Source organism: Crinia signifera, chromosome 3, assembly GCF_055691185.1.
Source record: "Crinia signifera chromosome 3, ASM5569118v1, whole genome shotgun sequence".
NCBI classification, from domain to species: Eukaryota; Metazoa; Chordata; class Amphibia; order Anura; family Myobatrachidae; genus Crinia; species Crinia signifera.
In genome coordinates, this window is record NC_139219.1 from 266,525,077 (window position 1) to 266,548,389 (window position 23,313).

A 23,313-nucleotide genomic window follows, 5' to 3' on the forward strand; every position below is an offset into this window, starting at 1 on the left:
GGCTATTAAGCCCAGACATATATGTTATTGCTTATGGGATGGGTTTTTGAATGTGGTTCCCCCTGTGTTGGTAGGGCTGGTCTGCTCCAGGTCAGCACACCCTAACACTTTATTAACTCTTATTTTTCCTATCACATTGTATATATTTTGTATTTTAATCCCACCTTCACTTCCCTACATAGCACTTATGTGCTTCTTATTAACCCTTACTAATTTTCATTTGTGTGCTGCCCTGGAGTACTCAGCCTGTGTCGGCATGTTGGGGGCCCACACCCCAGACCCATACCCAGTATTAGGGACCCCCAGTGACAGAGAGGCCTTGACGCACGGCCTGGGGGCTTAGCCCTATATCTGCAGATATATGCAACCAAGATCTCTGTATTATCTGAATAATATGTAGTTATTTTCTCATTCAGTGTGCAATTGGGATACAAACTGTTTTTTTTTTTCCTAACCAGATTTACCCCTCCCTGTTGGCACCTGAATGACACACCTCTGATTGAGCAGCTTACCAACAAAAGTGTTGTGCAGTTGAGCGGCATAGATGGGTCAGCATTAGGAGGGATTGCTGACACCTGAGTGCCATTGGAGAAGCCAGGGGTATCTCCAGGTAAGCTGGCTCTCAGACGTTATAAGCCATTATCATGTGGCCTTACACTGGGCTATTAAGCCCAGACATATATGTTATTGCTTATGGGATGGGTTTTTGAATGTGGTTCCCCCTGTGTTGGTAGGGCTGGTCTGCTCCAGGTCAGCACACCCTAACACTTTATTAACTCTTATTTTTCCTATCACATTGTATATATTTTGTATTTTAATCCCACCTTCACTTCCCTACATAGCACTTATGTGCTTCTTATTAACCCTTACTAATTTTCATTTGTGTGCTGCCCTGGAGTACTCAGCCTGTGTCGGCATGTTGGGGGCCCACACCCCAGACCCATACCCAGTATTAGGGACCCCCAGTGACAGAGAGGCCTTGACGCACGGCCTGGGGGCTTAGCCCTATATCTGCAGATATATGCAACCAAGATCTCTGTATTATCTGAATAATATGTAGTTATTTTCTCATTCAGTGTGCAATTGGGATACAAACTGTTTTTTTTTTTCCTAACCAGATTTACCCCTCCCTGTTGGCACCTGAATGACACACCTCTGATTGAGCAGCTTACCAACAAAAGTGTTGTGCAGTTGAGCGGCATAGATGGGTCAGCATTAGGAGGGATTGCTGACACCTGAGTGCCATTGGAGAAGCCAGGGGTATCTCCAGGTAAGCTGGCTCTCAGACGTTATAAGCCATTATCATGTGGCCTTACACTGGGCTATTAAGCCCAGACATATATGTTATTGCTTATGGGATGGGTTTTTGAATGTGGTTCCCCCTGTGTTGGTAGGGCTGGTCTGCTCCAGGTCAGCACACCCTAACACTTTATTAACTCTTATTTTTCCTATCACATTGTATATATTTTGTATTTTAATCCCACCTTCACTTCCCTACATAGCACTTATGTGCTTCTTATTAACCCTTACTAATTTTCATTTGTGTGCTGCCCTGGAGTACTCAGCCTGTGTCGGCATGTTGGGGGCCCACACCCCAGACCCATACCCAGTATTAGGGACCCCCAGTGACAGAGAGGCCTTGACGCACGGCCTGGGGGCTTAGCCCTATATCTGCAGATATATGCAACCAAGATCTCTGTATTATCTGAATAATATGTAGTTATTTTCTCATTCAGTGTGCAATTGGGATACAAACTGTTTTTTTTTTTCCTAACCAGATTTACCCCTCCCTGTTGGCACCTGAATGACACACCTCTGATTGAGCAGCTTACCAACAAAAGTGTTGTGCAGTTGAGCGGCATAGATGGGTCAGCATTAGGAGGGATTGCTGACACCTGAGTGCCATTGGAGAAGCCAGGGGTATCTCCAGGTAAGCTGGCTCTCAGACGTTATAAGCCATTATCATGTGGCCTTACACTGGGCTATTAAGCCCAGACATATATGTTATTGCTTATGGGATGGGTTTTTGAATGTGGTTCCCCCTGTGTTGGTAGGGCTGGTCTGCTCCAGGTCAGCACACCCTAACACTTTATTAACTCTTATTTTTCCTATCACATTGTATATATTTTGTATTTTAATCCCACCTTCACTTCCCTACATAGCACTTATGTGCTTCTTATTAACCCTTACTAATTTTCATTTGTGTGCTGCCCTGGAGTACTCAGCCTGTTTCGGCATGTTGGGGGCCCACACCCCAGACCCATACCCAGTATTAGGGACCCCCAGTGACAGAGAGGCCTTGACGCACGGCCTGGGGGCTTAGCCCTATATCTGCAGATATATGCAACCAAGATCTCTGTATTATCTGAATAATATGTAGTTATTTTCTCATTCAGTGTGCAATTGGGATACAAACTGTTTTTTTTTTTCCTAACCAGATTTACCCCTCCCTGTTGGCACCTGAATGACACACCTCTGATTGAGCAGCTTACCAACAAAAGTGTTGTGCAGTTGAGCGGCATAGATGGGTCAGCATTAGGAGGGATTGCTGACACCTGAGTGCCATTGGAGAAGCCAGGGGTATCTCCAGGTAAGCTGGCTCTCAGACGTTATAAGCCATTATCATGTGGCCTTACACTGGGCTATTAAGCCCAGACATATATGTTATTGCTTATGGGATGGGTTTTTGAATGTGGTTCCCCCTGTGTTGGTAGGGCTGGTCTGCTCCAGGTCAGCACACCCTAACACTTTATTAACTCTTATTTTTCCTATCACATTGTATATATTTTGTATTTTAATCCCACCTTCACTTCCCTACATAGCACTTATGTGCTTCTTATTAACCCTTACTAATTTTCATTTGTGTGCTGCCCTGGAGTACTCAGCCTGTGTCGGCATGTTGGGGGCCCACACCCCAGACCCATACCCAGTATTAGGGACCCCCAGTGACAGAGAGGCCTTGACGCACGGCCTGGGGGCTTAGCCCTATATCTGCAGATATATGCAACCAAGATCTCTGTATTATCTGAATAATATGTAGTTATTTTCTCATTCAGTGTGCAATTGGGATACAAACTGTTTTTTTTTTTCCTAACCAGATTTACCCCTCCCTGTTGGCACCTGAATGACACACCTCTGATTGAGCAGCTTACCAACAAAAGTGTTGTGCAGTTGAGCGGCATAGATGGGTCAGCATTAGGAGGGATTGCTGACACCTGAGTGCCATTGGAGAAGCCAGGGGTATCTCCAGGTAAGCTGGCTCTCAGACGTTATAAGCCATTATCATGTGGCCTTACACTGGGCTATTAAGCCCAGACATATATGTTATTGCTTATGGGATGGGTTTTTGAATGTGGTTCCCCCTGTGTTGGTAGGGCTGGTCTGCTCCAGGTCAGCACACCCTAACACTTTATTAACTCTTATTTTTCCTATCACATTGTATATATTTTGTATTTTAATCCCACCTTCACTTCCCTACATAGCACTTATGTGCTTCTTATTAACCCTTACTAATTTTCATTTGTGTGCTGCCCTGGAGTACTCAGCCTGTGTCGGCATGTTGGGGGCCCACACCCCAGACCCATACCCAGTATTAGGGACCCCCAGTGACAGAGAGGCCTTGACGCACGGCCTGGGGGCTTAGCCCTATATCTGCAGATATATGCAACCAAGATCTCTGTATTATCTGAATAATATGTAGTTATTTTCTCATTCAGTGTGCAATTGGGATACAAACTGTTTTTTTTTTTCCTAACCAGATTTACCCCTCCCTGTTGGCACCTGAATGACACACCTCTGATTGAGCAGCTTACCAACAAAAGTGTTGTGCAGTTGAGCGGCATAGATGGGTCAGCATTAGGAGGGATTGCTGACACCTGAGTGCCATTGGAGAAGCCAGGGGTATCTCCAGGTAAGCTGGCTCTCAGACGTTATAAGCCATTATCATGTGGCCTTACACTGGGCTATTAAGCCCAGACATATATGTTATTGCTTATGGGATGGGTTTTTGAATGTGGTTCCCCCTGTGTTGGTAGGGCTGGTCTGCTCCAGGTCAGCACACCCTAACACTTTATTAACTCTTATTTTTCCTATCACATTGTATATATTTTGTATTTTAATCCCACCTTCACTTCCCTACATAGCACTTATGTGCTTCTTATTAACCCTTACTAATTTTCATTTGTGTGCTGCCCTGGAGTACTCAGCCTGTGTCGGCATGTTGGGGGCCCACACCCCAGACCCATACCCAGTATTAGGGACCCCCAGTGACAGAGAGGCCTTGACGCACGGCCTGGGGGCTTAGCCCTATATCTGCAGATATATGCAACCAAGATCTCTGTATTATCTGAATAATATGTAGTTATTTTCTCATTCAGTGTGCAATTGGGATACAAACTGTTTTTTTTTTTCCTAACCAGATTTACCCCTCCCTGTTGGCACCTGAATGACACACCTCTGATTGAGCAGCTTACCAACAAAAGTGTTGTGCAGTTGAGCGGCATAGATGGGTCAGCATTAGGAGGGATTGCTGACACCTGAGTGCCATTGGAGAAGCCAGGGGTATCTCCAGGTAAGCTGGCTCTCAGACGTTATAAGCCATTATCATGTGGCCTTACACTGGGCTATTAAGCCCAGACATATATGTTATTGCTTATGGGATGGGTTTTTGAATGTGGTTCCCCCTGTGTTGGTAGGGCTGGTCTGCTCCAGGTCAGCACACCCTAACACTTTATTAACTCTTATTTTTCCTATCACATTGTATATATTTTGTATTTTAATCCCACCTTCACTTCCCTACATAGCACTTATGTGCTTCTTATTAACCCTTACTAATTTTCATTTGTGTGCTGCCCTGGAGTACTCAGCCTGTGTCGGCATGTTGGGGGCCCACACCCCAGACCCATACCCAGTATTAGGGACCCCCAGTGACAGAGAGGCCTTGACGCACGGCCTGGGGGCTTAGCCCTATATCTGCAGATATATGCAACCAAGATCTCTGTATTATCTGAATAATATGTAGTTATTTTCTCATTCAGTGTGCAATTGGGATACAAACTGTTTTTTTTTTTTTCCTAACCAGATTTACCCCTCCCTGTTGGCACCTGAATGACACACCTCTGATTGAGCAGCTTACCAACAAAAGTGTTGTGCAGTTGAGCGGCATAGATGGGTCAGCATTAGGAGGGATTGCTGACACCTGAGTGCCATTGGAGAAGCCAGGGGTATCTCCAGGTAAGCTGGCTCTCAGACGTTATAAGCCATTATCATGTGGCCTTACACTGGGCTATTAAGCCCAGACATATATGTTATTGCTTATGGGATGGGTTTTTGAATGTGGTTCCCCCTGTGTTGGTAGGGCTGGTCTGCTCCAGGTCAGCACACCCTAACACTTTATTAACTCTTATTTTTCCTATCACATTGTATATATTTTGTATTTTAATCCCACCTTCACTTCCCTACATAGCACTTATGTGCTTCTTATTAACCCTTACTAATTTTCATTTGTGTGCTGCCCTGGAGTACTCAGCCTGTGTCGGCATGTTGGGGGCCCACACCCCAGACCCATACCCAGTATTAGGGACCCCCAGTGACAGAGAGGCCTTGACGCACGGCCTGGGGGCTTAGCCCTATATCTGCAGATATATGCAACCAAGATCTCTGTATTATCTGAATAATATGTAGTTATTTTCTCATTCAGTGTGCAATTGGGATACAAACTGTTTTTTTTTTTTTCCTAACCAGATTTACCCCTCCCTGTTGGCACCTGAATGACACACCTCTGATTGAGCAGCTTACCAACAAAAGTGTTGTGCAGTTGAGCGGCATAGATGGGTCAGCATTAGGAGGGATTGCTGACACCTGAGTGCCATTGGAGAAGCCAGGGGTATCTCCAGGTAAGCTGGCTCTCAGACGTTATAAGCCATTATCATGTGGCCTTACACTGGGCTATTAAGCCCAGACATATATGTTATTGCTTATGGGATGGGTTTTTGAATGTGGTTCCCCCTGTGTTGGTAGGGCTGGTCTGCTCCAGGTCAGCACACCCTAACACTTTATTAACTCTTATTTTTCCTATCACATTGTATATATTTTGTATTTTAATCCCACCTTCACTTCCCTACATAGCACTTATGTGCTTCTTATTAACCCTTACTAATTTTCATTTGTGTGCTGCCCTGGAGTACTCAGCCTGTGTCGGCATGTTGGGGGCCCACACCCCAGACCCATACCCAGTATTAGGGACCCCCAGTGACAGAGAGGCCTTGACGCACGGCCTGGGGGCTTAGCCCTATATCTGCAGATATATGCAACCAAGATCTCTGTATTATCTGAATAATATGTAGTTATTTTCTCATTCAGTGTGCAATTGGGATACAAACTGTTTTTTTTTTTCCTAACCAGATTTACCCCTCCCTGTTGGCACCTGAATGACACACCTCTGATTGAGCAGCTTACCAACAAAAGTGTTGTGCAGTTGAGCGGCATAGATGGGTCAGCATTAGGAGGGATTGCTGACACCTGAGTGCCATTGGAGAAGCCAGGGGTATCTCCAGGTAAGCTGGCTCTCAGACGTTATAAGCCATTATCATGTGGCCTTACACTGGGCTATTAAGCCCAGACATATATGTTATTGCTTATGGGATGGGTTTTTGAATGTGGTTCCCCCTGTGTTGGTAGGGCTGGTCTGCTCCAGGTCAGCACACCCTAACACTTTATTAACTCTTATTTTTCCTATCACATTGTATATATTTTGTATTTTAATCCCACCTTCACTTCCCTACATAGCACTTATGTGCTTCTTATTAACCCTTACTAATTTTCATTTGTGTGCTGCCCTGGAGTACTCAGCCTGTGTCGGCATGTTGGGGGCCCACACCCCAGACCCATACCCAGTATTAGGGACCCCCAGTGACAGAGAGGCCTTGACGCACGGCCTGGGGGCTTAGCCCTATATCTGCAGATATATGCAACCAAGATCTCTGTATTATCTGAATAATATGTAGTTATTTTCTCATTCAGTGTGCAATTGGGATACAAACTGTTTTTTTTTTTTCCTAACCAGATTTACCCCTCCCTGTTGGCACCTGAATGACACACCTCTGATTGAGCAGCTTACCAACAAAAGTGTTGTGCAGTTGAGCGGCATAGATGGGTCAGCATTAGGAGGGATTGCTGACACCTGAGTGCCATTGGAGAAGCCAGGGGTATCTCCAGGTAAGCTGGCTCTCAGACGTTATAAGCCATTATCATGTGGCCTTACACTGGGCTATTAAGCCCAGACATATATGTTATTGCTTATGGGATGGGTTTTTGAATGTGGTTCCCCCTGTGTTGGTAGGGCTGGTCTGCTCCAGGTCAGCACACCCTAACACTTTATTAACTCTTATTTTTCCTATCACATTGTATATATTTTGTATTTTAATCCCACCTTCACTTCCCTACATAGCACTTATGTGCTTCTTATTAACCCTTACTAATTTTCATTTGTGTGCTGCCCTGGAGTACTCAGCCTGTGTCGGCATGTTGGGGGCCCACACCCCAGACCCATACCCAGTATTAGGGACCCCCAGTGACAGAGAGGCCTTGACGCACGGCCTGGGGGCTTAGCCCTATATCTGCAGATATATGCAACCAAGATCTCTGTATTATCTGAATAATATGTAGTTATTTTCTCATTCAGTGTGCAATTGGGATACAAACTGTTTTTTTTTTTCCTAACCAGATTTACCCCTCCCTGTTGGCACCTGAATGACACACCTCTGATTGAGCAGCTTACCAACAAAAGTGTTGTGCAGTTGAGCGGCATAGATGGGTCAGCATTAGGAGGGATTGCTGACACCTGAGTGCCATTGGAGAAGCCAGGGGTATCTCCAGGTAAGCTGGCTCTCAGACGTTATAAGCCATTATCATGTGGCCTTACACTGGGCTATTAAGCCCAGACATATATGTTATTGCTTATGGGATGGGTTTTTGAATGTGGTTCCCCCTGTGTTGGTAGGGCTGGTCTGCTCCAGGTCAGCACACCCTAACACTTTATTAACTCTTATTTTTCCTATCACATTGTATATATTTTGTATTTTAATCCCACCTTCACTTCCCTACATAGCACTTATGTGCTTCTTATTAACCCTTACTAATTTTCATTTGTGTGCTGCCCTGGAGTACTCAGCCTGTGTCGGCATGTTGGGGGCCCACACCCCAGACCCATACCCAGTATTAGGGACCCCCAGTGACAGAGAGGCCTTGACGCACGGCCTGGGGGCTTAGCCCTATATCTGCAGATATATGCAACCAAGATCTCTGTATTATCTGAATAATATGTAGTTATTTTCTCATTCAGTGTGCAATTGGGATACAAACTGTTTTTTTTTTTTTCCTAACCAGATTTACCCCTCCCTGTTGGCACCTGAATGACACACCTCTGATTGAGCAGCTTACCAACAAAAGTGTTGTGCAGTTGAGCGGCATAGATGGGTCAGCATTAGGAGGGATTGCTGACACCTGAGTGCCATTGGAGAAGCCAGGGGTATCTCCAGGTAAGCTGGCTCTCAGACGTTATAAGCCATTATCATGTGGCCTTACACTGGGCTATTAAGCCCAGACATATATGTTATTGCTTATGGGATGGGTTTTTGAATGTGGTTCCCCCTGTGTTGGTAGGGCTGGTCTGCTCCAGGTCAGCACACCCTAACACTTTATTAACTCTTATTTTTCCTATCACATTGTATATATTTTGTATTTTAATCCCACCTTCACTTCCCTACATAGCACTTATGTGCTTCTTATTAACCCTTACTAATTTTCATTTGTGTGCTGCCCTGGAGTACTCAGCCTGTGTCGGCATGTTGGGGGCCCACACCCCAGACCCATACCCAGTATTAGGGACCCCCAGTGACAGAGAGGCCTTGACGCACGGCCTGGGGGCTTAGCCCTATATCTGCAGATATATGCAACCAAGATCTCTGTATTATCTGAATAATATGTAGTTATTTTCTCATTCAGTGTGCAATTGGGATACAAACTGTTTTTTTTTTTTCCTAACCAGATTTACCCCTCCCTGTTGGCACCTGAATGACACACCTCTGATTGAGCAGCTTACCAACAAAAGTGTTGTGCAGTTGAGCGGCATAGATGGGTCAGCATTAGGAGGGATTGCTGACACCTGAGTGCCATTGGAGAAGCCAGGGGTATCTCCAGGTAAGCTGGCTCTCAGACGTTATAAGCCATTATCAGTGGCGTTACACTGGGCTATTAAGCCCAGACATATATGTTATTGCTTATGGGATGGGTTTTTGAATGTGGTTCCCCCTGTGTTGGTAGGGCTGGTCTGCTCCAGGTCAGCACACCCTAACACTTTATTAACTCTTATTTTTCCTATCACATTGTATATATTTTGTATTTTAATCCCACCTTCACTTCCCTACATAGCACTTATGTGCTTCTTATTAACCCTTACTAATTTTCATTTGTGTGCTGCCCTGGAGTACTCAGCCTGTGTCGGCATGTTGGGGGCCCACACCCCAGACCCATACCCAGTATTAGGGACCCCCAGTGACAGAGAGGCCTTGACGCACGGCCTGGGGGCTTAGCCCTATATCTGCAGATATATGCAACCAAGATCTCTGTATTATCTGAATAATATGTAGTTATTTTCTCATTCAGTGTGCAATTGGGATACAAACTGTTTTTTTTTTTCCTAACCAGATTTACCCCTCCCTGTTGGCACCTGAATGACACACCTCTGATTGAGCAGCTTACCAACAAAAGTGTTGTGCAGTTGAGCGGCATAGATGGGTCAGCATTAGGAGGGATTGCTGACACCTGAGTGCCATTGGAGAAGCCAGGGGTATCTCCAGGTAAGCTGGCTCTCAGACGTTATAAGCCATTATCATGTGGCCTTACACTGGGCTATTAAGCCCAGACATATATGTTATTGCTTATGGGATGGGTTTTTGAATGTGGTTCCCCCTGTGTTGGTAGGGCTGGTCTGCTCCAGGTCAGCACACCCTAACACTTTATTAACTCTTATTTTTCCTATCACATTGTATATATTTTGTATTTTAATCCCACCTTCACTTCCCTACATAGCACTTATGTGCTTCTTATTAACCCTTACTAATTTTCATTTGTGTGCTGCCCTGGAGTACTCAGCCTGTGTCGGCATGTTGGGGGCCCACACCCCAGACCCATACCCAGTATTAGGGACCCCCAGTGACAGAGAGGCCTTGACGCACGGCCTGGGGGCTTAGCCCTATATCTGCAGATATATGCAACCAAGATCTCTGTATTATCTGAATAATATGTAGTTATTTTCTCATTCAGTGTGCAATTGGGATACAAACTGTTTTTTTTTTTCATTTATAATTGTATGTAACACATATAGTCATTATTTAATTATTATATATATTGATCGTTAGCTAGGTATGTACCTTTAAACTAGTAGCAGCATGCACAATATATTTGTATGTTTTTGTGAACCCATTTGAAACTTTTTTTTGTATATGATAACTTGATAACTCAGTTTATCCTCTATGTAATTCACTATTCACTTTTCAACATAGTCCCCATCCCTTTCCACGCATGTGCGGCAACATTTGATGAGTCGGTCAAACCCGTTGGAGAGTAAAGCTGGTGGTTGTTGTCGACACCAGGACCGAATTGAAGTTTTCAATGTGTCATCAGAGTTGAAGTGTTATTCACAGCATCAGTGTGTGGCTGAAAAGCTAACACACTCCACGAGAGAAGTCCAGCCATCTGTGCTGAAGTGCCGCTAGGATCTCTGGCAGGCAGTGGAGTATAGGAGGTTACTACACGTCCACATATCCTAGGCAACCTACGATGCGGGTGAAGCCATGCCTCCCTTGGTGCCGGGCCGTTAGCGTGGATGCACAGGAGTGGTGTCACTGGATTCCGGGTGGGAGCGATGGGTGCTCGCTATCTGTAAGTATGTCTTTTTCTGTTTAAGTGTATGTTGTGTAGTTAATTTTCATGTCTTAATAAAAAGTGAGCCCCTGAAATGTTGACACCGACTTGAGAGAGCCTGCATGATTATTTCATTTCACCACCCACAGACTTCTATATCTTTATCTTTGGGATCTGCACCAGAGAAAGGTGTTTGGATTATGAAGAAGTGCCAGATCCTAATTCCCTCTATGTTTGGAAAAATACAGTTGCTCATCCTTCAGCTAAGGAAATATATAAAGCTGTCGCACAAGGCATATTTATTAACCAAGCTAAAGTTGTTTTATTTGCCAACAATAGCTATAATGGCTCTGACACAACAGAAATTCATAAAGTATAAATATCAACAAATCATAACCTTGCTCAAATGTTCTAGACCAGGAGGTACCAGGAAACAGTATTCTGGCGGTTTCTTATTGGAAGTTTTTAATGGTGGAAAAGAGTCTGTCTTCTCGGTTTGTTCAAGAGGAGTCCCAGGCAAAAAATTATGAAAATCTTTGTCCAGATGAGCTTGATTTTCTAATAAAAAGGAAAAATATGAATGTAAATGTTCATTTTACATTAGTATCAAGGATGCCTCCCGACATCAGTGCATGTGTCCCAGCATGGTGCATGCTTCCCAACATTAGTGCATGTGTCCCAAAATCAGTGCTTCTCTCCTAATATTGGTGCATGTCTACCAACATTAGTGCAAGCCACCTAACATTGGTGCATGTGTCCCAGAATCAGTGCATGCCTCCCAACATCAGTTCTTGTCTACTAACACCAGTACTTCTCTCCTAACATTGGTGCATGTCTACCAACATCAGTTCTTGTCTACTAACACCAGTGATGCTCTCCATACATTGGTGCATGCCTGCCAACTTCAGTTCATGTCTACTAACACCAGTACTTCTCTCCTAACATTGGTACATCTCTACCAACATAAGTTCATGCCTGCGAACATCAGTGCTTCTCTACTAACATTGGTGCATGTCTACTAACACCAGTGCTTCTCTCCTAACATTGGTGCATGTCTACCAACATCAGTTCATGCCTGCCAACATCAGTGCTTCTCTACTAACATTGGTGCATGTCTACCAACATCAGTTCATGCCTGCCAACATCAGTGCTTCTCTACTAACATTGGTGCATGTCTACCAACATCAGTTCATGCCTGCCAACATCAGTGCTTCTCTACTAACATTGGTGCATGTCTACCAACTTCAGTGCATGTCTACTAATACCAGTACTTCTCTACTAACATCAGTGCATGTCTACCAACATTAGTGCATGTCTACTAACACCAGTACTTCTCTACTAACATCAGTGCATGTCTACCAACATCAGTTCATGTCTATTAACACCAGTATTTTCTCCAAACATTGGTGCATGCCTGCCAACATCAGTCCTTCTCTCCTAACATTTGTGCATGTCTGCCAACATCAGTGTATGTCTATGAACGCCAGTGCTTCTTTCCTAACATCAGTGCATGTCTACCAACTTCATTTCATGCCTGCCAACACCACTGCATGCTTCCCAACATTTGTTCAAATATTCCAACATTATTGCATGCCTCCTATCACCAGTGCAATTCTTCCAAAATCAGTGTATGGTCTCTCAACATCAGTAAATGCCTCTCAAAATCGATGTATGCTTCTCAACATCTGGAAGATAATATATATTGATAATCATATTCTGGTTATGCATGTCTAGATCGCAGTCGCCATACATCTTCAGTTTTTCATGAAATTTGCACAAACTTGCAATTGGTTAGGTAAGAGTGTAGTTGACAAGAAAGGTATTTATTGCACCTTTGTTTTACACTACTGTTAATGTCCTGAAGACGGGCTCAGCCCGAAACGGCGTAGACATTGCGCACTAAACTTTTTTTGTGATTGACACCAGACCCGGAGTGACGTGCATCTTTGCTTGGCTGTACATGTCGGTGAGTTTTCGCCCTCAGCACGGGCACCTGGGCAAGTAACATAGCTGCACCTGTCAGCGGAGGAGTTGCCGGACACTACCCTTTGTATATATATATATATATATATATATATATATATATATATATAAAATCTTTAATGCACAATGCTCTTTTTTACCAAATAAAGACTAAATATGTATCAAAATGAAAAAATGAACAGGATGAATTGTCATTGGTTCCTATTACTGTTCTACCTTATGGGTATAAGGAATTATTTGCTCACTAGACTGTCATGGCTTTTCATGCAAAGACTATGGTATCCTTAGGACTGGTGTGGCTCATAGGGTCGACAGGCATGAAGAAGGCAGTGTCCAGGACTACCCCAATATGTTGACATGCGCAAGGTTGGTATGGAATTTTTTTTGACACTAACAAAGATTGACACAGAAATGGGAAACACATGAAATGATCGACTAGCCTTTTTCCTATTTTTCTGGTGTCGATCTGTACATTAGAGCACATGGACCCCCAATTAGTGTACCACGTCCCCTCTCATGGCTCACTTTACTCGCCATGCTTCAAGCCAGGTGGCTCATTCCGCTACTGCTGCGCTTGGCACACTTTACCGCACCCAATAATGAAAAAAGTGTCAAACTTTTCCTAACGTTAACTTATTGTCTATGTTGACAAAATGCATGTTACCCCAAAGTCCGTAGCCCCCCGGGAATGAGAGAATAGGTGTGTTGCAATCTACCACTAGTGTAATCTACCACTAAGGGGCTAATTCAGATCGATTTGTATGGGTTCAAATTTGTCCCCTCTTCCAATGGTCGGGGTCTGCGCATGCGGGTATATGACCCCCTGTGTGAACGCCTTTGGCGAGTATCACACTTGCTGAGGTGTTCACTTGGGCAGGGGGCAGCATGAAAATGCTGGACGTGATGCGGGCGTGATGTTGTCTGCTCAGGGCGAGTGACTGACGTCACCTGATGTCAGCTCCTGCCCCATATTTGACGATCAGCGGCGGACATAAAAGTCACTTTAGACTGATTTTTATTTCTTAGGGGAATGAAATCATTTGATGTTCGGCGACCATCGGATGATTAATCTCCACTTCGACCGCTTGCAAGAAGATGTGTTCTCGTACACATCCTCTCCCATGCAAGCATGGGGCGATGCTGACCTGTTTGCTAGGCTGCGAGAATATGCAGCCTAGCAAACAGATGTGAATCAGGCCCTTCGTGAAAAAATTTGCTGATCCAATGGTCATTTTGTAAAAGGTTTCTTCTGTGGGCTATTTTATGTATGTATTTATTTGTGTGTTTATTTTAAACCGATCCCATTTGACAACGGCAATATTTCTAGGAAGAGTACGGTCCCCTCCCCCCCCCCCCCCCTTATCTGAGAAGTGGAGTGTCAGTTCTGTTATCATTTGCTTCCATTACTCTGTTAGCAACGGCTGCTTTCTTCTAATCAGTCTGAATAATTGCTGTACTGACATCCTTAATGCCTGTGAGTGAAATGCCTTTTGTGAAGTCCTTTTCCAGCCTAGCTGCTCTAAACATGAGTGAATGGAGTAAATGCCATTTACTGCACATTGGCTCTTATGTGTTAATTAGCCATAATGGAACAGAAACACTTCAGCGTCTGACATCACAAGAGAGCCTCGCAGTTACATATCACTTTCTCCTGCCAATGTTTCTTTTTTTCTCCATTATTTAGTGCCAGACCACCCTGAAAAAGTTTCCAAAACCTCTTTGAGTTTCTATTTAAAAATGTATAAGTATGCTGTAAATAATTCATCCCCTGAGCTCAGTTGTGCTGTCTTCAGCGTCTCATTGCTCTATTCCTCTGTGTTATAGATGAGAAGTAATTAAATTAGATGATTTTATGTAGTAGTTTAAAAATCATCTTGTTCGTCAGTATATTATCATGTTCATAAATAATAGGGCAAGAGTTCAGTTATATGGGTTTTTTCTGAGCAATGTTCCAGCATGCTGAATTCCAGAGCTATTGTCGGAGCTAATCTAGAAATAACACCTGGATGTATCAATTGTTTTAATTAATTAATTACCATTTGAGATCTACGTCTACGAAAAATGCAAATTGATGCCATGCACAGTAGAGCCTTAATAGGTGATTATTATTATATAAATACTTTACTACCTTTTTGTTAAGAACATAATATGCCATAATGCAAGGTAACGGGGGGGATATATCGCCGAGCAATATAGCGCTCGCGATGAGCGATATATATTGCTCAGTGCCCCATTTGCATCAGTGACCAGAGATGGTCGCTGATGAAAAAGAAACTGGCGGGCGAGCCCGGCAGTGGAAATCAGCTGGTCGCAGGAGCATGTTCCCGCGACCAGCGATCACTACAGGGGAGAAAACGGGAGCGCGCACCCGGCGATATATCGACCATATTGCCTGTGATATAAGACAAAATCTCCCCTGTGTGTACACAGCCTTAGAGATGGAGTCTTTGTATGGCAGACTACATCATGCTGTCCTACTATAAGATCATGGGACTACATAGTCAGATTGGTCCTCATACTGGTCAATGTGATATAATATTATTAGTGGAAATGTATGAATATGATCCTAGCAGCACTTCATGAATATTGAATCACCTATAGTAGCTTCCAAATAACTAAAATCAGAGGCACAGACAATAGCTGGTTGGTTAAGTACAATGCTGAGTTAAGGCCCCCATACACATAGGCGAATCCAGAATTATGGTAATGGGTGGTCCCAGATCTAGACATAATAGCAAGGGGACCTTGAGGCAAAAAGGGGGCGTGGCATCATGGGAAGGAGGCGTGGCATCACAAAAAGGGGTGTGGTATTACACTTTAGAGTAGACCATACACAGTAATGCCAATTACACATATTAGCAAACTCCGTAATACCCATTACACATAAAGCCACACGCCGTAATGCCAATTACACATAAGGCCACACACCATAATGCCCATTACACATTGTGCCACACATCATGATGCCCATTACATACTATATAACACACCGTAATGCCCATTACATATTTGCCACATAAGTGCTGCTTACCTACGTGCTCATTGCTAGGGGATTCTTGCTTGATGGCACCATAGTACCCATTACACATGATACCGCACACCATAGTACCCATTACACATGATGCCGCACACCATAGTACCCATTACACATGATGCCGCGCACCATAGTACCCATTACACATGATGCCGCACACCATAGTACCCATTACACATGATGCTGCGCACCATAGTACCCATTACACATGATGCTGCACACATAATGTCCCTTACACATGATGCTGCACACATAATGCCCCTTACACATGATGCTGCACACATAATGCCTCTTACACATGATGCTGCACACCGTAATGCCCCTTACACATTAAGCCACACATTATGCGTAAGTCCCCCAAAAACCGCCACTTTTTAGCGTCCCTTAAGCAATGCCCCCAAAAGTGCCACTTACTGTAAATTTTTATATGAGCCTTCGCTGCTGCTGCAGGGAGAGATGGAGAGCGGTGCAGCCAGTGGCGTAAGTTTGTTCCAGTTGCCCGGAGGAAAGATATATATTGGTGCCCCCCCCCCCCCCACACACACACACACACACAAATACGTACACACACAACCCTACATAACCTTATATAAAATATATATATTCTGTTCAGCATATAGATAGATCGATCGATCGATAGATGGATAGAACATGTATATATATTTCAGAACTCAGCCACAGAAGCAATATCGTTGGCTTTTAAATAACTGATTTAAACTTCCAGGGAGAGGTGCCCCTTTGGGAGCAGGAGCCCGGCGGCAGATGACTCCATTGCCTCCCAGAGTTCTGCCTCTGGGTGCAGCTGCTTCTATGGGGAGAGGAGCAGAGCGCAGCGCAGAGCACGCTCCCACTTCCCTCCTGGTGTCCCCTCACAACAGAAAATGCAGGGATTTACCCGGGCTGACCCCTTATACACCAGCCTAGTTCCTGCATTTTCTGGTGTGAGGGGGAGAGACAACCACTCCCCTCTCCCTACCCCCCTTTAACCAACCGGCTATATCTTTGGAACCAACTGACCCATTTACATGAGACCAGTATCATATTGAAGAACTTTTGAGTTGACTTCGAATGATTTTGGTCCCGTGAAACTGGGCTGTTTGGTTCCAGAGAAATCTGCCCTCAAAGAACAAAAACAGTCATGAAATTACATTTAAGAAATGAAAAAATAAAACGGTTTAACCTCAATATCCCTGGAACCAATTAACCCATATGGATCCAGTCTGGTTTCAGATTGAAGGCCCAGCGATTTGGGTTCGACTGAGATCAACTTCGAGCTTCAGTGATGCCGAAGGTGGAACTAGCAGCCGTTGAACTGGGTGGGGGTCGGAATTAGCAGGTCCCATGTTATGGGTGGTTCGGTGCACCCCCGGACCACCCCCTAGATTCGCCTTTGGCCATACAATATGAGACTTTGGTCTAATTTCACCCATGCCCATCGGATCAGAGTCAGAGGTTGGCTGGCTTATGTGCAGCCATCAGCAGCACAATGCGGGTGCTAAGCACCAGCAATATATTGCATTCAATGGTGCAGGTTTGCATGGTGCGGGTTCTGGGGTGCAGTGGGTGGGGTGTGGAAAGTGAGGTTCAGCGGGCGGCGAGCGAGGTGCGTTTGAACGGTGGGGAGAATTGAAAAATCCTATTCAAAAGACTGGGGGGCCGCTGATTGGCTGAGATTTATCATGTAAAAAAAAATGGCACATCAAGTGCCAAATCTTAGTGAGCTCTCTCGTGGAGCTGCCAGGGGAGCTCAGGGGAAGTCAGGGCCTACTTCTCTTTAGGACAAGTCGGCCTAATGTATGGGGTCCCTTAATAAGCGATGTTTACTAAGGCCTTCTATCTCAGCCAGTGTGCAACACATGCATTGAAAGGTCCCTGAAAGAGCAGCACAAGCCTCTGTCTACGTCTGCTAGAAAATTGTTAGCTACCATGTTAATGTTTTCTTTTTTCAGTCAGCAATAGAAAATAGTTACTTTTGGGTCATATTGATACACTGATTGATAAAATGTTAAATTGACAAATTGCTTAAATCTATTTGACTAAACCATTTCCTCCGAATTATCATTTTGTTGATTGTCAGTTGCTCCCATACATTAACAGATTTCGGTTCCAACCAGAAAGTTCGGACAGATAATCTTAAAGTGTGTATCTAGCATTAGACTGAACATACTGCTAAAAAAAAAAAAAAAAACCCTCCCCTGTGCCATTTCAAATTTCTCACAGGTCACCCCCCTCCCCACAAACATTTAAACGTTGGTCATTTATGAAGGATCACATTTACAATGTGATTTGGGTGGAATAATACCACCCAGAATTTTATTGTAAAATGCGATCCTATCACTGGGATGTCTTATCCCATGCGTGCAGGCACAGGGCTCTGAAAGGAGCTGGTCACTGTGATGTGCTGAGCTGGGTGCCGGGGGGTCTGCGCATGCGTGGTTAGCTTTATTTTGGGAACTTAGATTTTTATCTTAGCTTAGATTTTGGGAACAGGATGGTACATCCTCACTGCACTGTCACCAACTGAAAGTGGGAAAAAGACTGGGCCTTCTTAAGAGCATCAGGGACTTGGCAATCCTCCTATTAGTGCCTCTGTGCACAGTGGCATGCAGGGCACATGCCCCACTGGGCCTCCTTTGTTCTGCCACTGAGCAGCCCTGCCCCCTGCCAGCTGCTGAGCCTGAGATTGCAATCTGCACTAGCTGGCTCTCCCCCACTGTTCCAATCCCCTCCCACACATGCACACAATGCTAATGAGCCTTTCTCCAGCTGGCTCTGCCCCAGCACCAAGGCTCAGACTGCACACGCAAGAGCAGAGCCAGTGGGGAAGGGGCATCTGCCAGGGGGGAGCAGCTCGGCCGGACAGCATCACTCAGTCCCAGGGACCATCACCTGGCTGCCGCCTCACAAGTGCCTGGTGAGCTCTTAAGCACATGTGGCAAAGTGGCACTAGATGGGATTTGAGCAATGCTGACTCACTGCTATCATGCCCCAGCAGCAGGGGGGGTGACAAGGCCGCTGCGATCTCTCAGAAGACCACCACACATGCAGATGTACAATCGCTCAGAAAGTGGCTGAATATCACTCTATGTGTAGGTCTCTTTAGAATGTCATTCCAAAGATGCAGAGTTTTAGCTGGAGTTTAAGCTGGATTTGGACTGGATATTCTACCCTCTATAAGCTCAGAAATAGTGCAAGATCTCAGGCATTGCAATCCCAGCTTGCTACTAGTAAGGGCCATTTTAACAACATTGGCAAAAAAATGCACTAAGGCCACTAAACCCATTCACTTGAACCAACATCATAACAATCTCCTCCTTTGGTTCTGAAGCATCTCTCTACATGCTGTCATAGCTCCAACCATTCACTGTGGCACTACAAGTATCAGTATGGTAGCACTTGTTACTATGTTTAAAATGACAGTGTTTAGTCAAGGCCCTCCCCCATTTATTTTGTACATGTGTGCTTGGACTAGCACCAATCCCACCAGGCCTAATGTGTTTTTAATTAGCATAGGGTGACTACTTGGTTGTGGATCACTAGGTCGACAGTCATTAAGTCTTAATTAACCCATTTAATATGTCGACCATTGCCATGTCAACCTACTGCTGTGTCCAACTTTCGGCAATGTTGACCTTTTGACCATGTCCACCTTTTGCCTATGCACCTTTTGACCATGACCACCTTTTGCCTATGCACCTTTTAACCATGACCACCTTTTGCCTATGCACCAGTGTCGACCTAACACATGGAACCACATTGCTTTTGGAGTAGCCACTATGAATGGTCACAACGCCGTTATCGTTAAACGGTCAATTTATGCGTACACAACTTGTGCTGGCATCATGCAAGTCTGCACTGATGGTGTAATGATTTGTAATACTGCCTCACAGCACTAAGTCATGGGTCCGATTCCAACAATAGCCCTAACTCTACATTGTTTTTATTATTATTTTATTTATGTGTCATTTTTGTGTATTTCTTAATTATTATTAAATATACTGTAAAGATCATCCAATTTCCAACCATTATATTTATTTTTGCTAGCGCTGCTTTCTTTTTCTCGTGACCAACAATACACAGGAGTAACTAACCTGTATACAGCAGCTGTTGAGGGCCCACACACACCGAGCGCCCAATTAGTCCCTAACCCAGGGCTGGGCAATTGCGGCCCTCCAGATGTTGATGAACTACACATCCCAGCATGCCTTGCATCAGTTTCAGCATGGCCACATAGCAAAACTAATGCAAAGCATCCTGGGATGTGTAGTTCACTAACATCTGGAGGGCCGCAATTGCCCAGCCCTGCTCTAACCTATCCAAGGTTAGGTTCTAGTCATTCCATTTTTCCTAACATTGCTGAGTTTGTATATTCTCCCCGTACTTGCTAGTGTTTCCTCCAGTACTCCAATTTCCTCCCACAATCCAAAAATATAAGGGTAAGTTCATTGGCTGCAAACAAATGAACCCTAGAATGTCTGTGTGTACGTGTACATGTTGTAGGGAATATAGGACCTTATTCTGGTACACAAGTAAAGCTGCAAAATTAGCAGCGTGGATTAAACGCCGCCTGCGCGCATGCCTTTCCCCCCCATTCGCACACCGTGTGCCCCCGTATGCATGCAAATGGGTGTTTAGCACAAACATCCATTTGCAGTTTGCATGCAGGGAGGAAATAATTTTATGGTTGCTCTTAGGTCTGTGGGTGCCCTGTGCGGGAAGCGAGTGGGCAGCTGACATCCGCTCATGTCCGCTGCCCACCCCAGCACCATCGTTATTACCATGGGAACGCCCAGCATTTTCATGGGAATGCCCATAAATGCATATGCGATAAACATCGCTGCCCCATGGTAACATGAGGGGCAGCAAATCAATTCAAATAAACCCTCAGAGTGCAAGGTCCACTGGGGCAGAAACTGATGTGAATGTTCAAGTGTTCTCTATACAGCGCTGCGAGATATGGGGCCTGACTATGGTTCACCTGCAAAAGCAAATTCTCTCTCTAATGGACAAAGCCATGTGCAGTGCAGGTGGGGCAGATATAACATGTGCAGAGATAGACAGATTTGGGTGAGTTATTCTGTTTCTGTGCAGGGTAAATAGTAATACTGGCTGCTTTATTTTCACACTGCAATATAGATATCAGTTTGAAGTACAAACACCCACCCAAATGTAACTCTCTCTGCACATGTTACATCTGCCCCCCCCCCCCCCCCCCTTCTGCAGTGCACATGGTCTTGCCCATTAGAGAGAGAATTTGCTTTTGCAAGTAAACCAGAATCAGGACCTATGTGTGCGCTATATAAATAACTGGTAATAAATAAATAAACAATTCTGCATATTGTAGGTACATATGCATAAGCCAATTTTCTATTTTAATGCAGAGTGATTACACATATACAGTAGGGGGTAATTCCGGGTGACTCGCAAAGCTGCAAATTTCGCCACGTCTGTTTGCAAACAAAACCTGCACATGCTTATGCGCAGAAGCAAAACATTGCTCCCCCTGCGGAGCGAATAAACCAGAATGACCTCCATACTATATAATGAAAATATTACTTTTAATTTGCATAGCCCATGTACATTATATAATTATTGTTATATTTTACTAGCATTGCAAATAATTCAGATATCTCGTTTTACTGTGATGTCATTACTACAAAGCGTGGATTGAATGGAAAGCAATTGGAAATCAAGTGACACATTTGATAAATAAAATGCATTTAGCTGAACGATAATGAGATACAGAGTAAAACAGTAAGATCAGCTTGTAAAATGCCTTATCTGACATTCATAAATATGTCTTATCTTGGTTTTCTCGCCTGATGTTATTGCTCATTACGTTATCATGATGGATTGTGTGACTGCATAATATATACCAGTTTAAAGTTAAGAAGCATTGTTTATTGACTTACCTTGAGAAGCCATGGAAGTGCCTAAGCCACTTCTTCAAAGAGAGCTAGGTTAAAAGCAATATCTTCTTCTCTCTGCCATATGGAAGGCAGATCTCAGCAGGTACAATAACTACAGAGGCTTCCAACCTGGTATTATGTTCCACAAGAACAGGTAGGAAGCAACTTTCCCGTCTCATGTTGCATACTCATGTATATCACCGGTACAGCTCACAGAAAAAGAGTCAATTAGAAGAAATATTCATAGGTAGAATGATGTCAACACTCACTACATATTGTATACATATAAACATGAATTAGACAGCGCAGGGAAAGGGATATTGGACTAACAAGTACAGTTGTGCTGTTTTGTTTATGATCTTGTGCAGTCAATTATTCAGTCATTCGCAATGAGAGCGTTTCACAGGGTAGAAATTACACAGACATCTCTTGTATAATGTTGTCACTCGTAACAAAGAGCTGAAATGAGATCTAAAAGAAGAGTTGAAATGAGTTTGTCTGCAGCTAAAGACATTTTATTTGATGCCATCATTTGTGAATGATTGGAGTAATTAATAAATAATAAAAACACAATGAAAACAATTACATATTTCACTGCTCAAATTATAATTCTTGTCATACACATGACAAAGGTTGGTGTGCAGTGGGGTGAGGCAGGTGAGGCACATCCTTTCCTGTCATACTAGCGCATATGACGGCGCTTTGAATTGATAAAGTATGTCAAAAATATAAATAATTTATAAAAATATTCTTATTTTTATTATTCTAATCATTTTTATAGTCAAAACGATGGAGTAAAAAGTCTATGGCAGGTGAGGCAGTGCCTCACCTGGCTACCTTTTCTGCACATCTCTTATCAAAACTCAGTGATTCTCCAGCAATACACACTGCTTGACATGTGTATAATGCTGGTATGTACCCCATGGCTCATATATTGTGTGCATATCTGGCTCTGGTACTTGCCAGGGACTCTTGAGCCATTTACCTCACCGCACGTAATTTACGCAGCTGTGAGCAATACACCACCCCCTCTTCTCTCTGTGCCAGCTACAGTTCTTCTTACCACCTCCAATACAGACCACGCTCTTCTTAATCATTTTTTACACTGTACTTTAGACTAGATGGGCCAAGTGGTCAAACTGGATGGGCCAAGAGGTCAGACTAGATGGACCCAGTGGTCAGACTGGATAGGCCAAGGTCAGAGTGGATGTGCCAAGTTTGCACATGGAGGTGCAGAATGCCACATAATGGTTGTCAAAGAGGTAAGTACACCACTTTGGCCCAGTATCTCCAGGTTTACAATGTTCATTATGGTGAATGCCAGAGGCGTGTCGGCAAAGAGGTAAATTCCCCACTGGGGTCCAGAATCTCCAGATTATTAATGCTCACGATGGTGCTTATTATAGTACTTATCCCCATGATATGGGCAAACATTTACAATTAGCCTATCTCCCTTAACCTCTA

At 44.1% G+C, this 23,313-nt stretch overlaps 1 protein-coding gene across 1 annotated transcript in view; it reads right to left on the reverse strand.

Annotated features, from left to right (window-relative positions):
• Nucleotides 1-22,187, reverse strand: part of LOC146062719 (phospholipid scramblase family member 5-like) — a 71,192-nt gene extending 49,005 nt beyond the window's left edge. The window contains exons 1-2 of the mRNA XM_083174767.1: nucleotides 21,853-22,187; nucleotides 11,321-11,481 (exon numbers count right to left, since the gene is read on the reverse strand). Coding sequence (XP_083030893.1) covers nucleotides 11,321-11,481; nucleotides 21,853-21,865 — 174 coding nt within the window. The 5' untranslated portion in view covers nucleotides 21,866-22,187. The remainder of the gene's footprint in view (nucleotides 1-11,320; nucleotides 11,482-21,852) is intronic.
• Nucleotides 22,188-23,313: the final 1,126 nt, after the last annotated feature.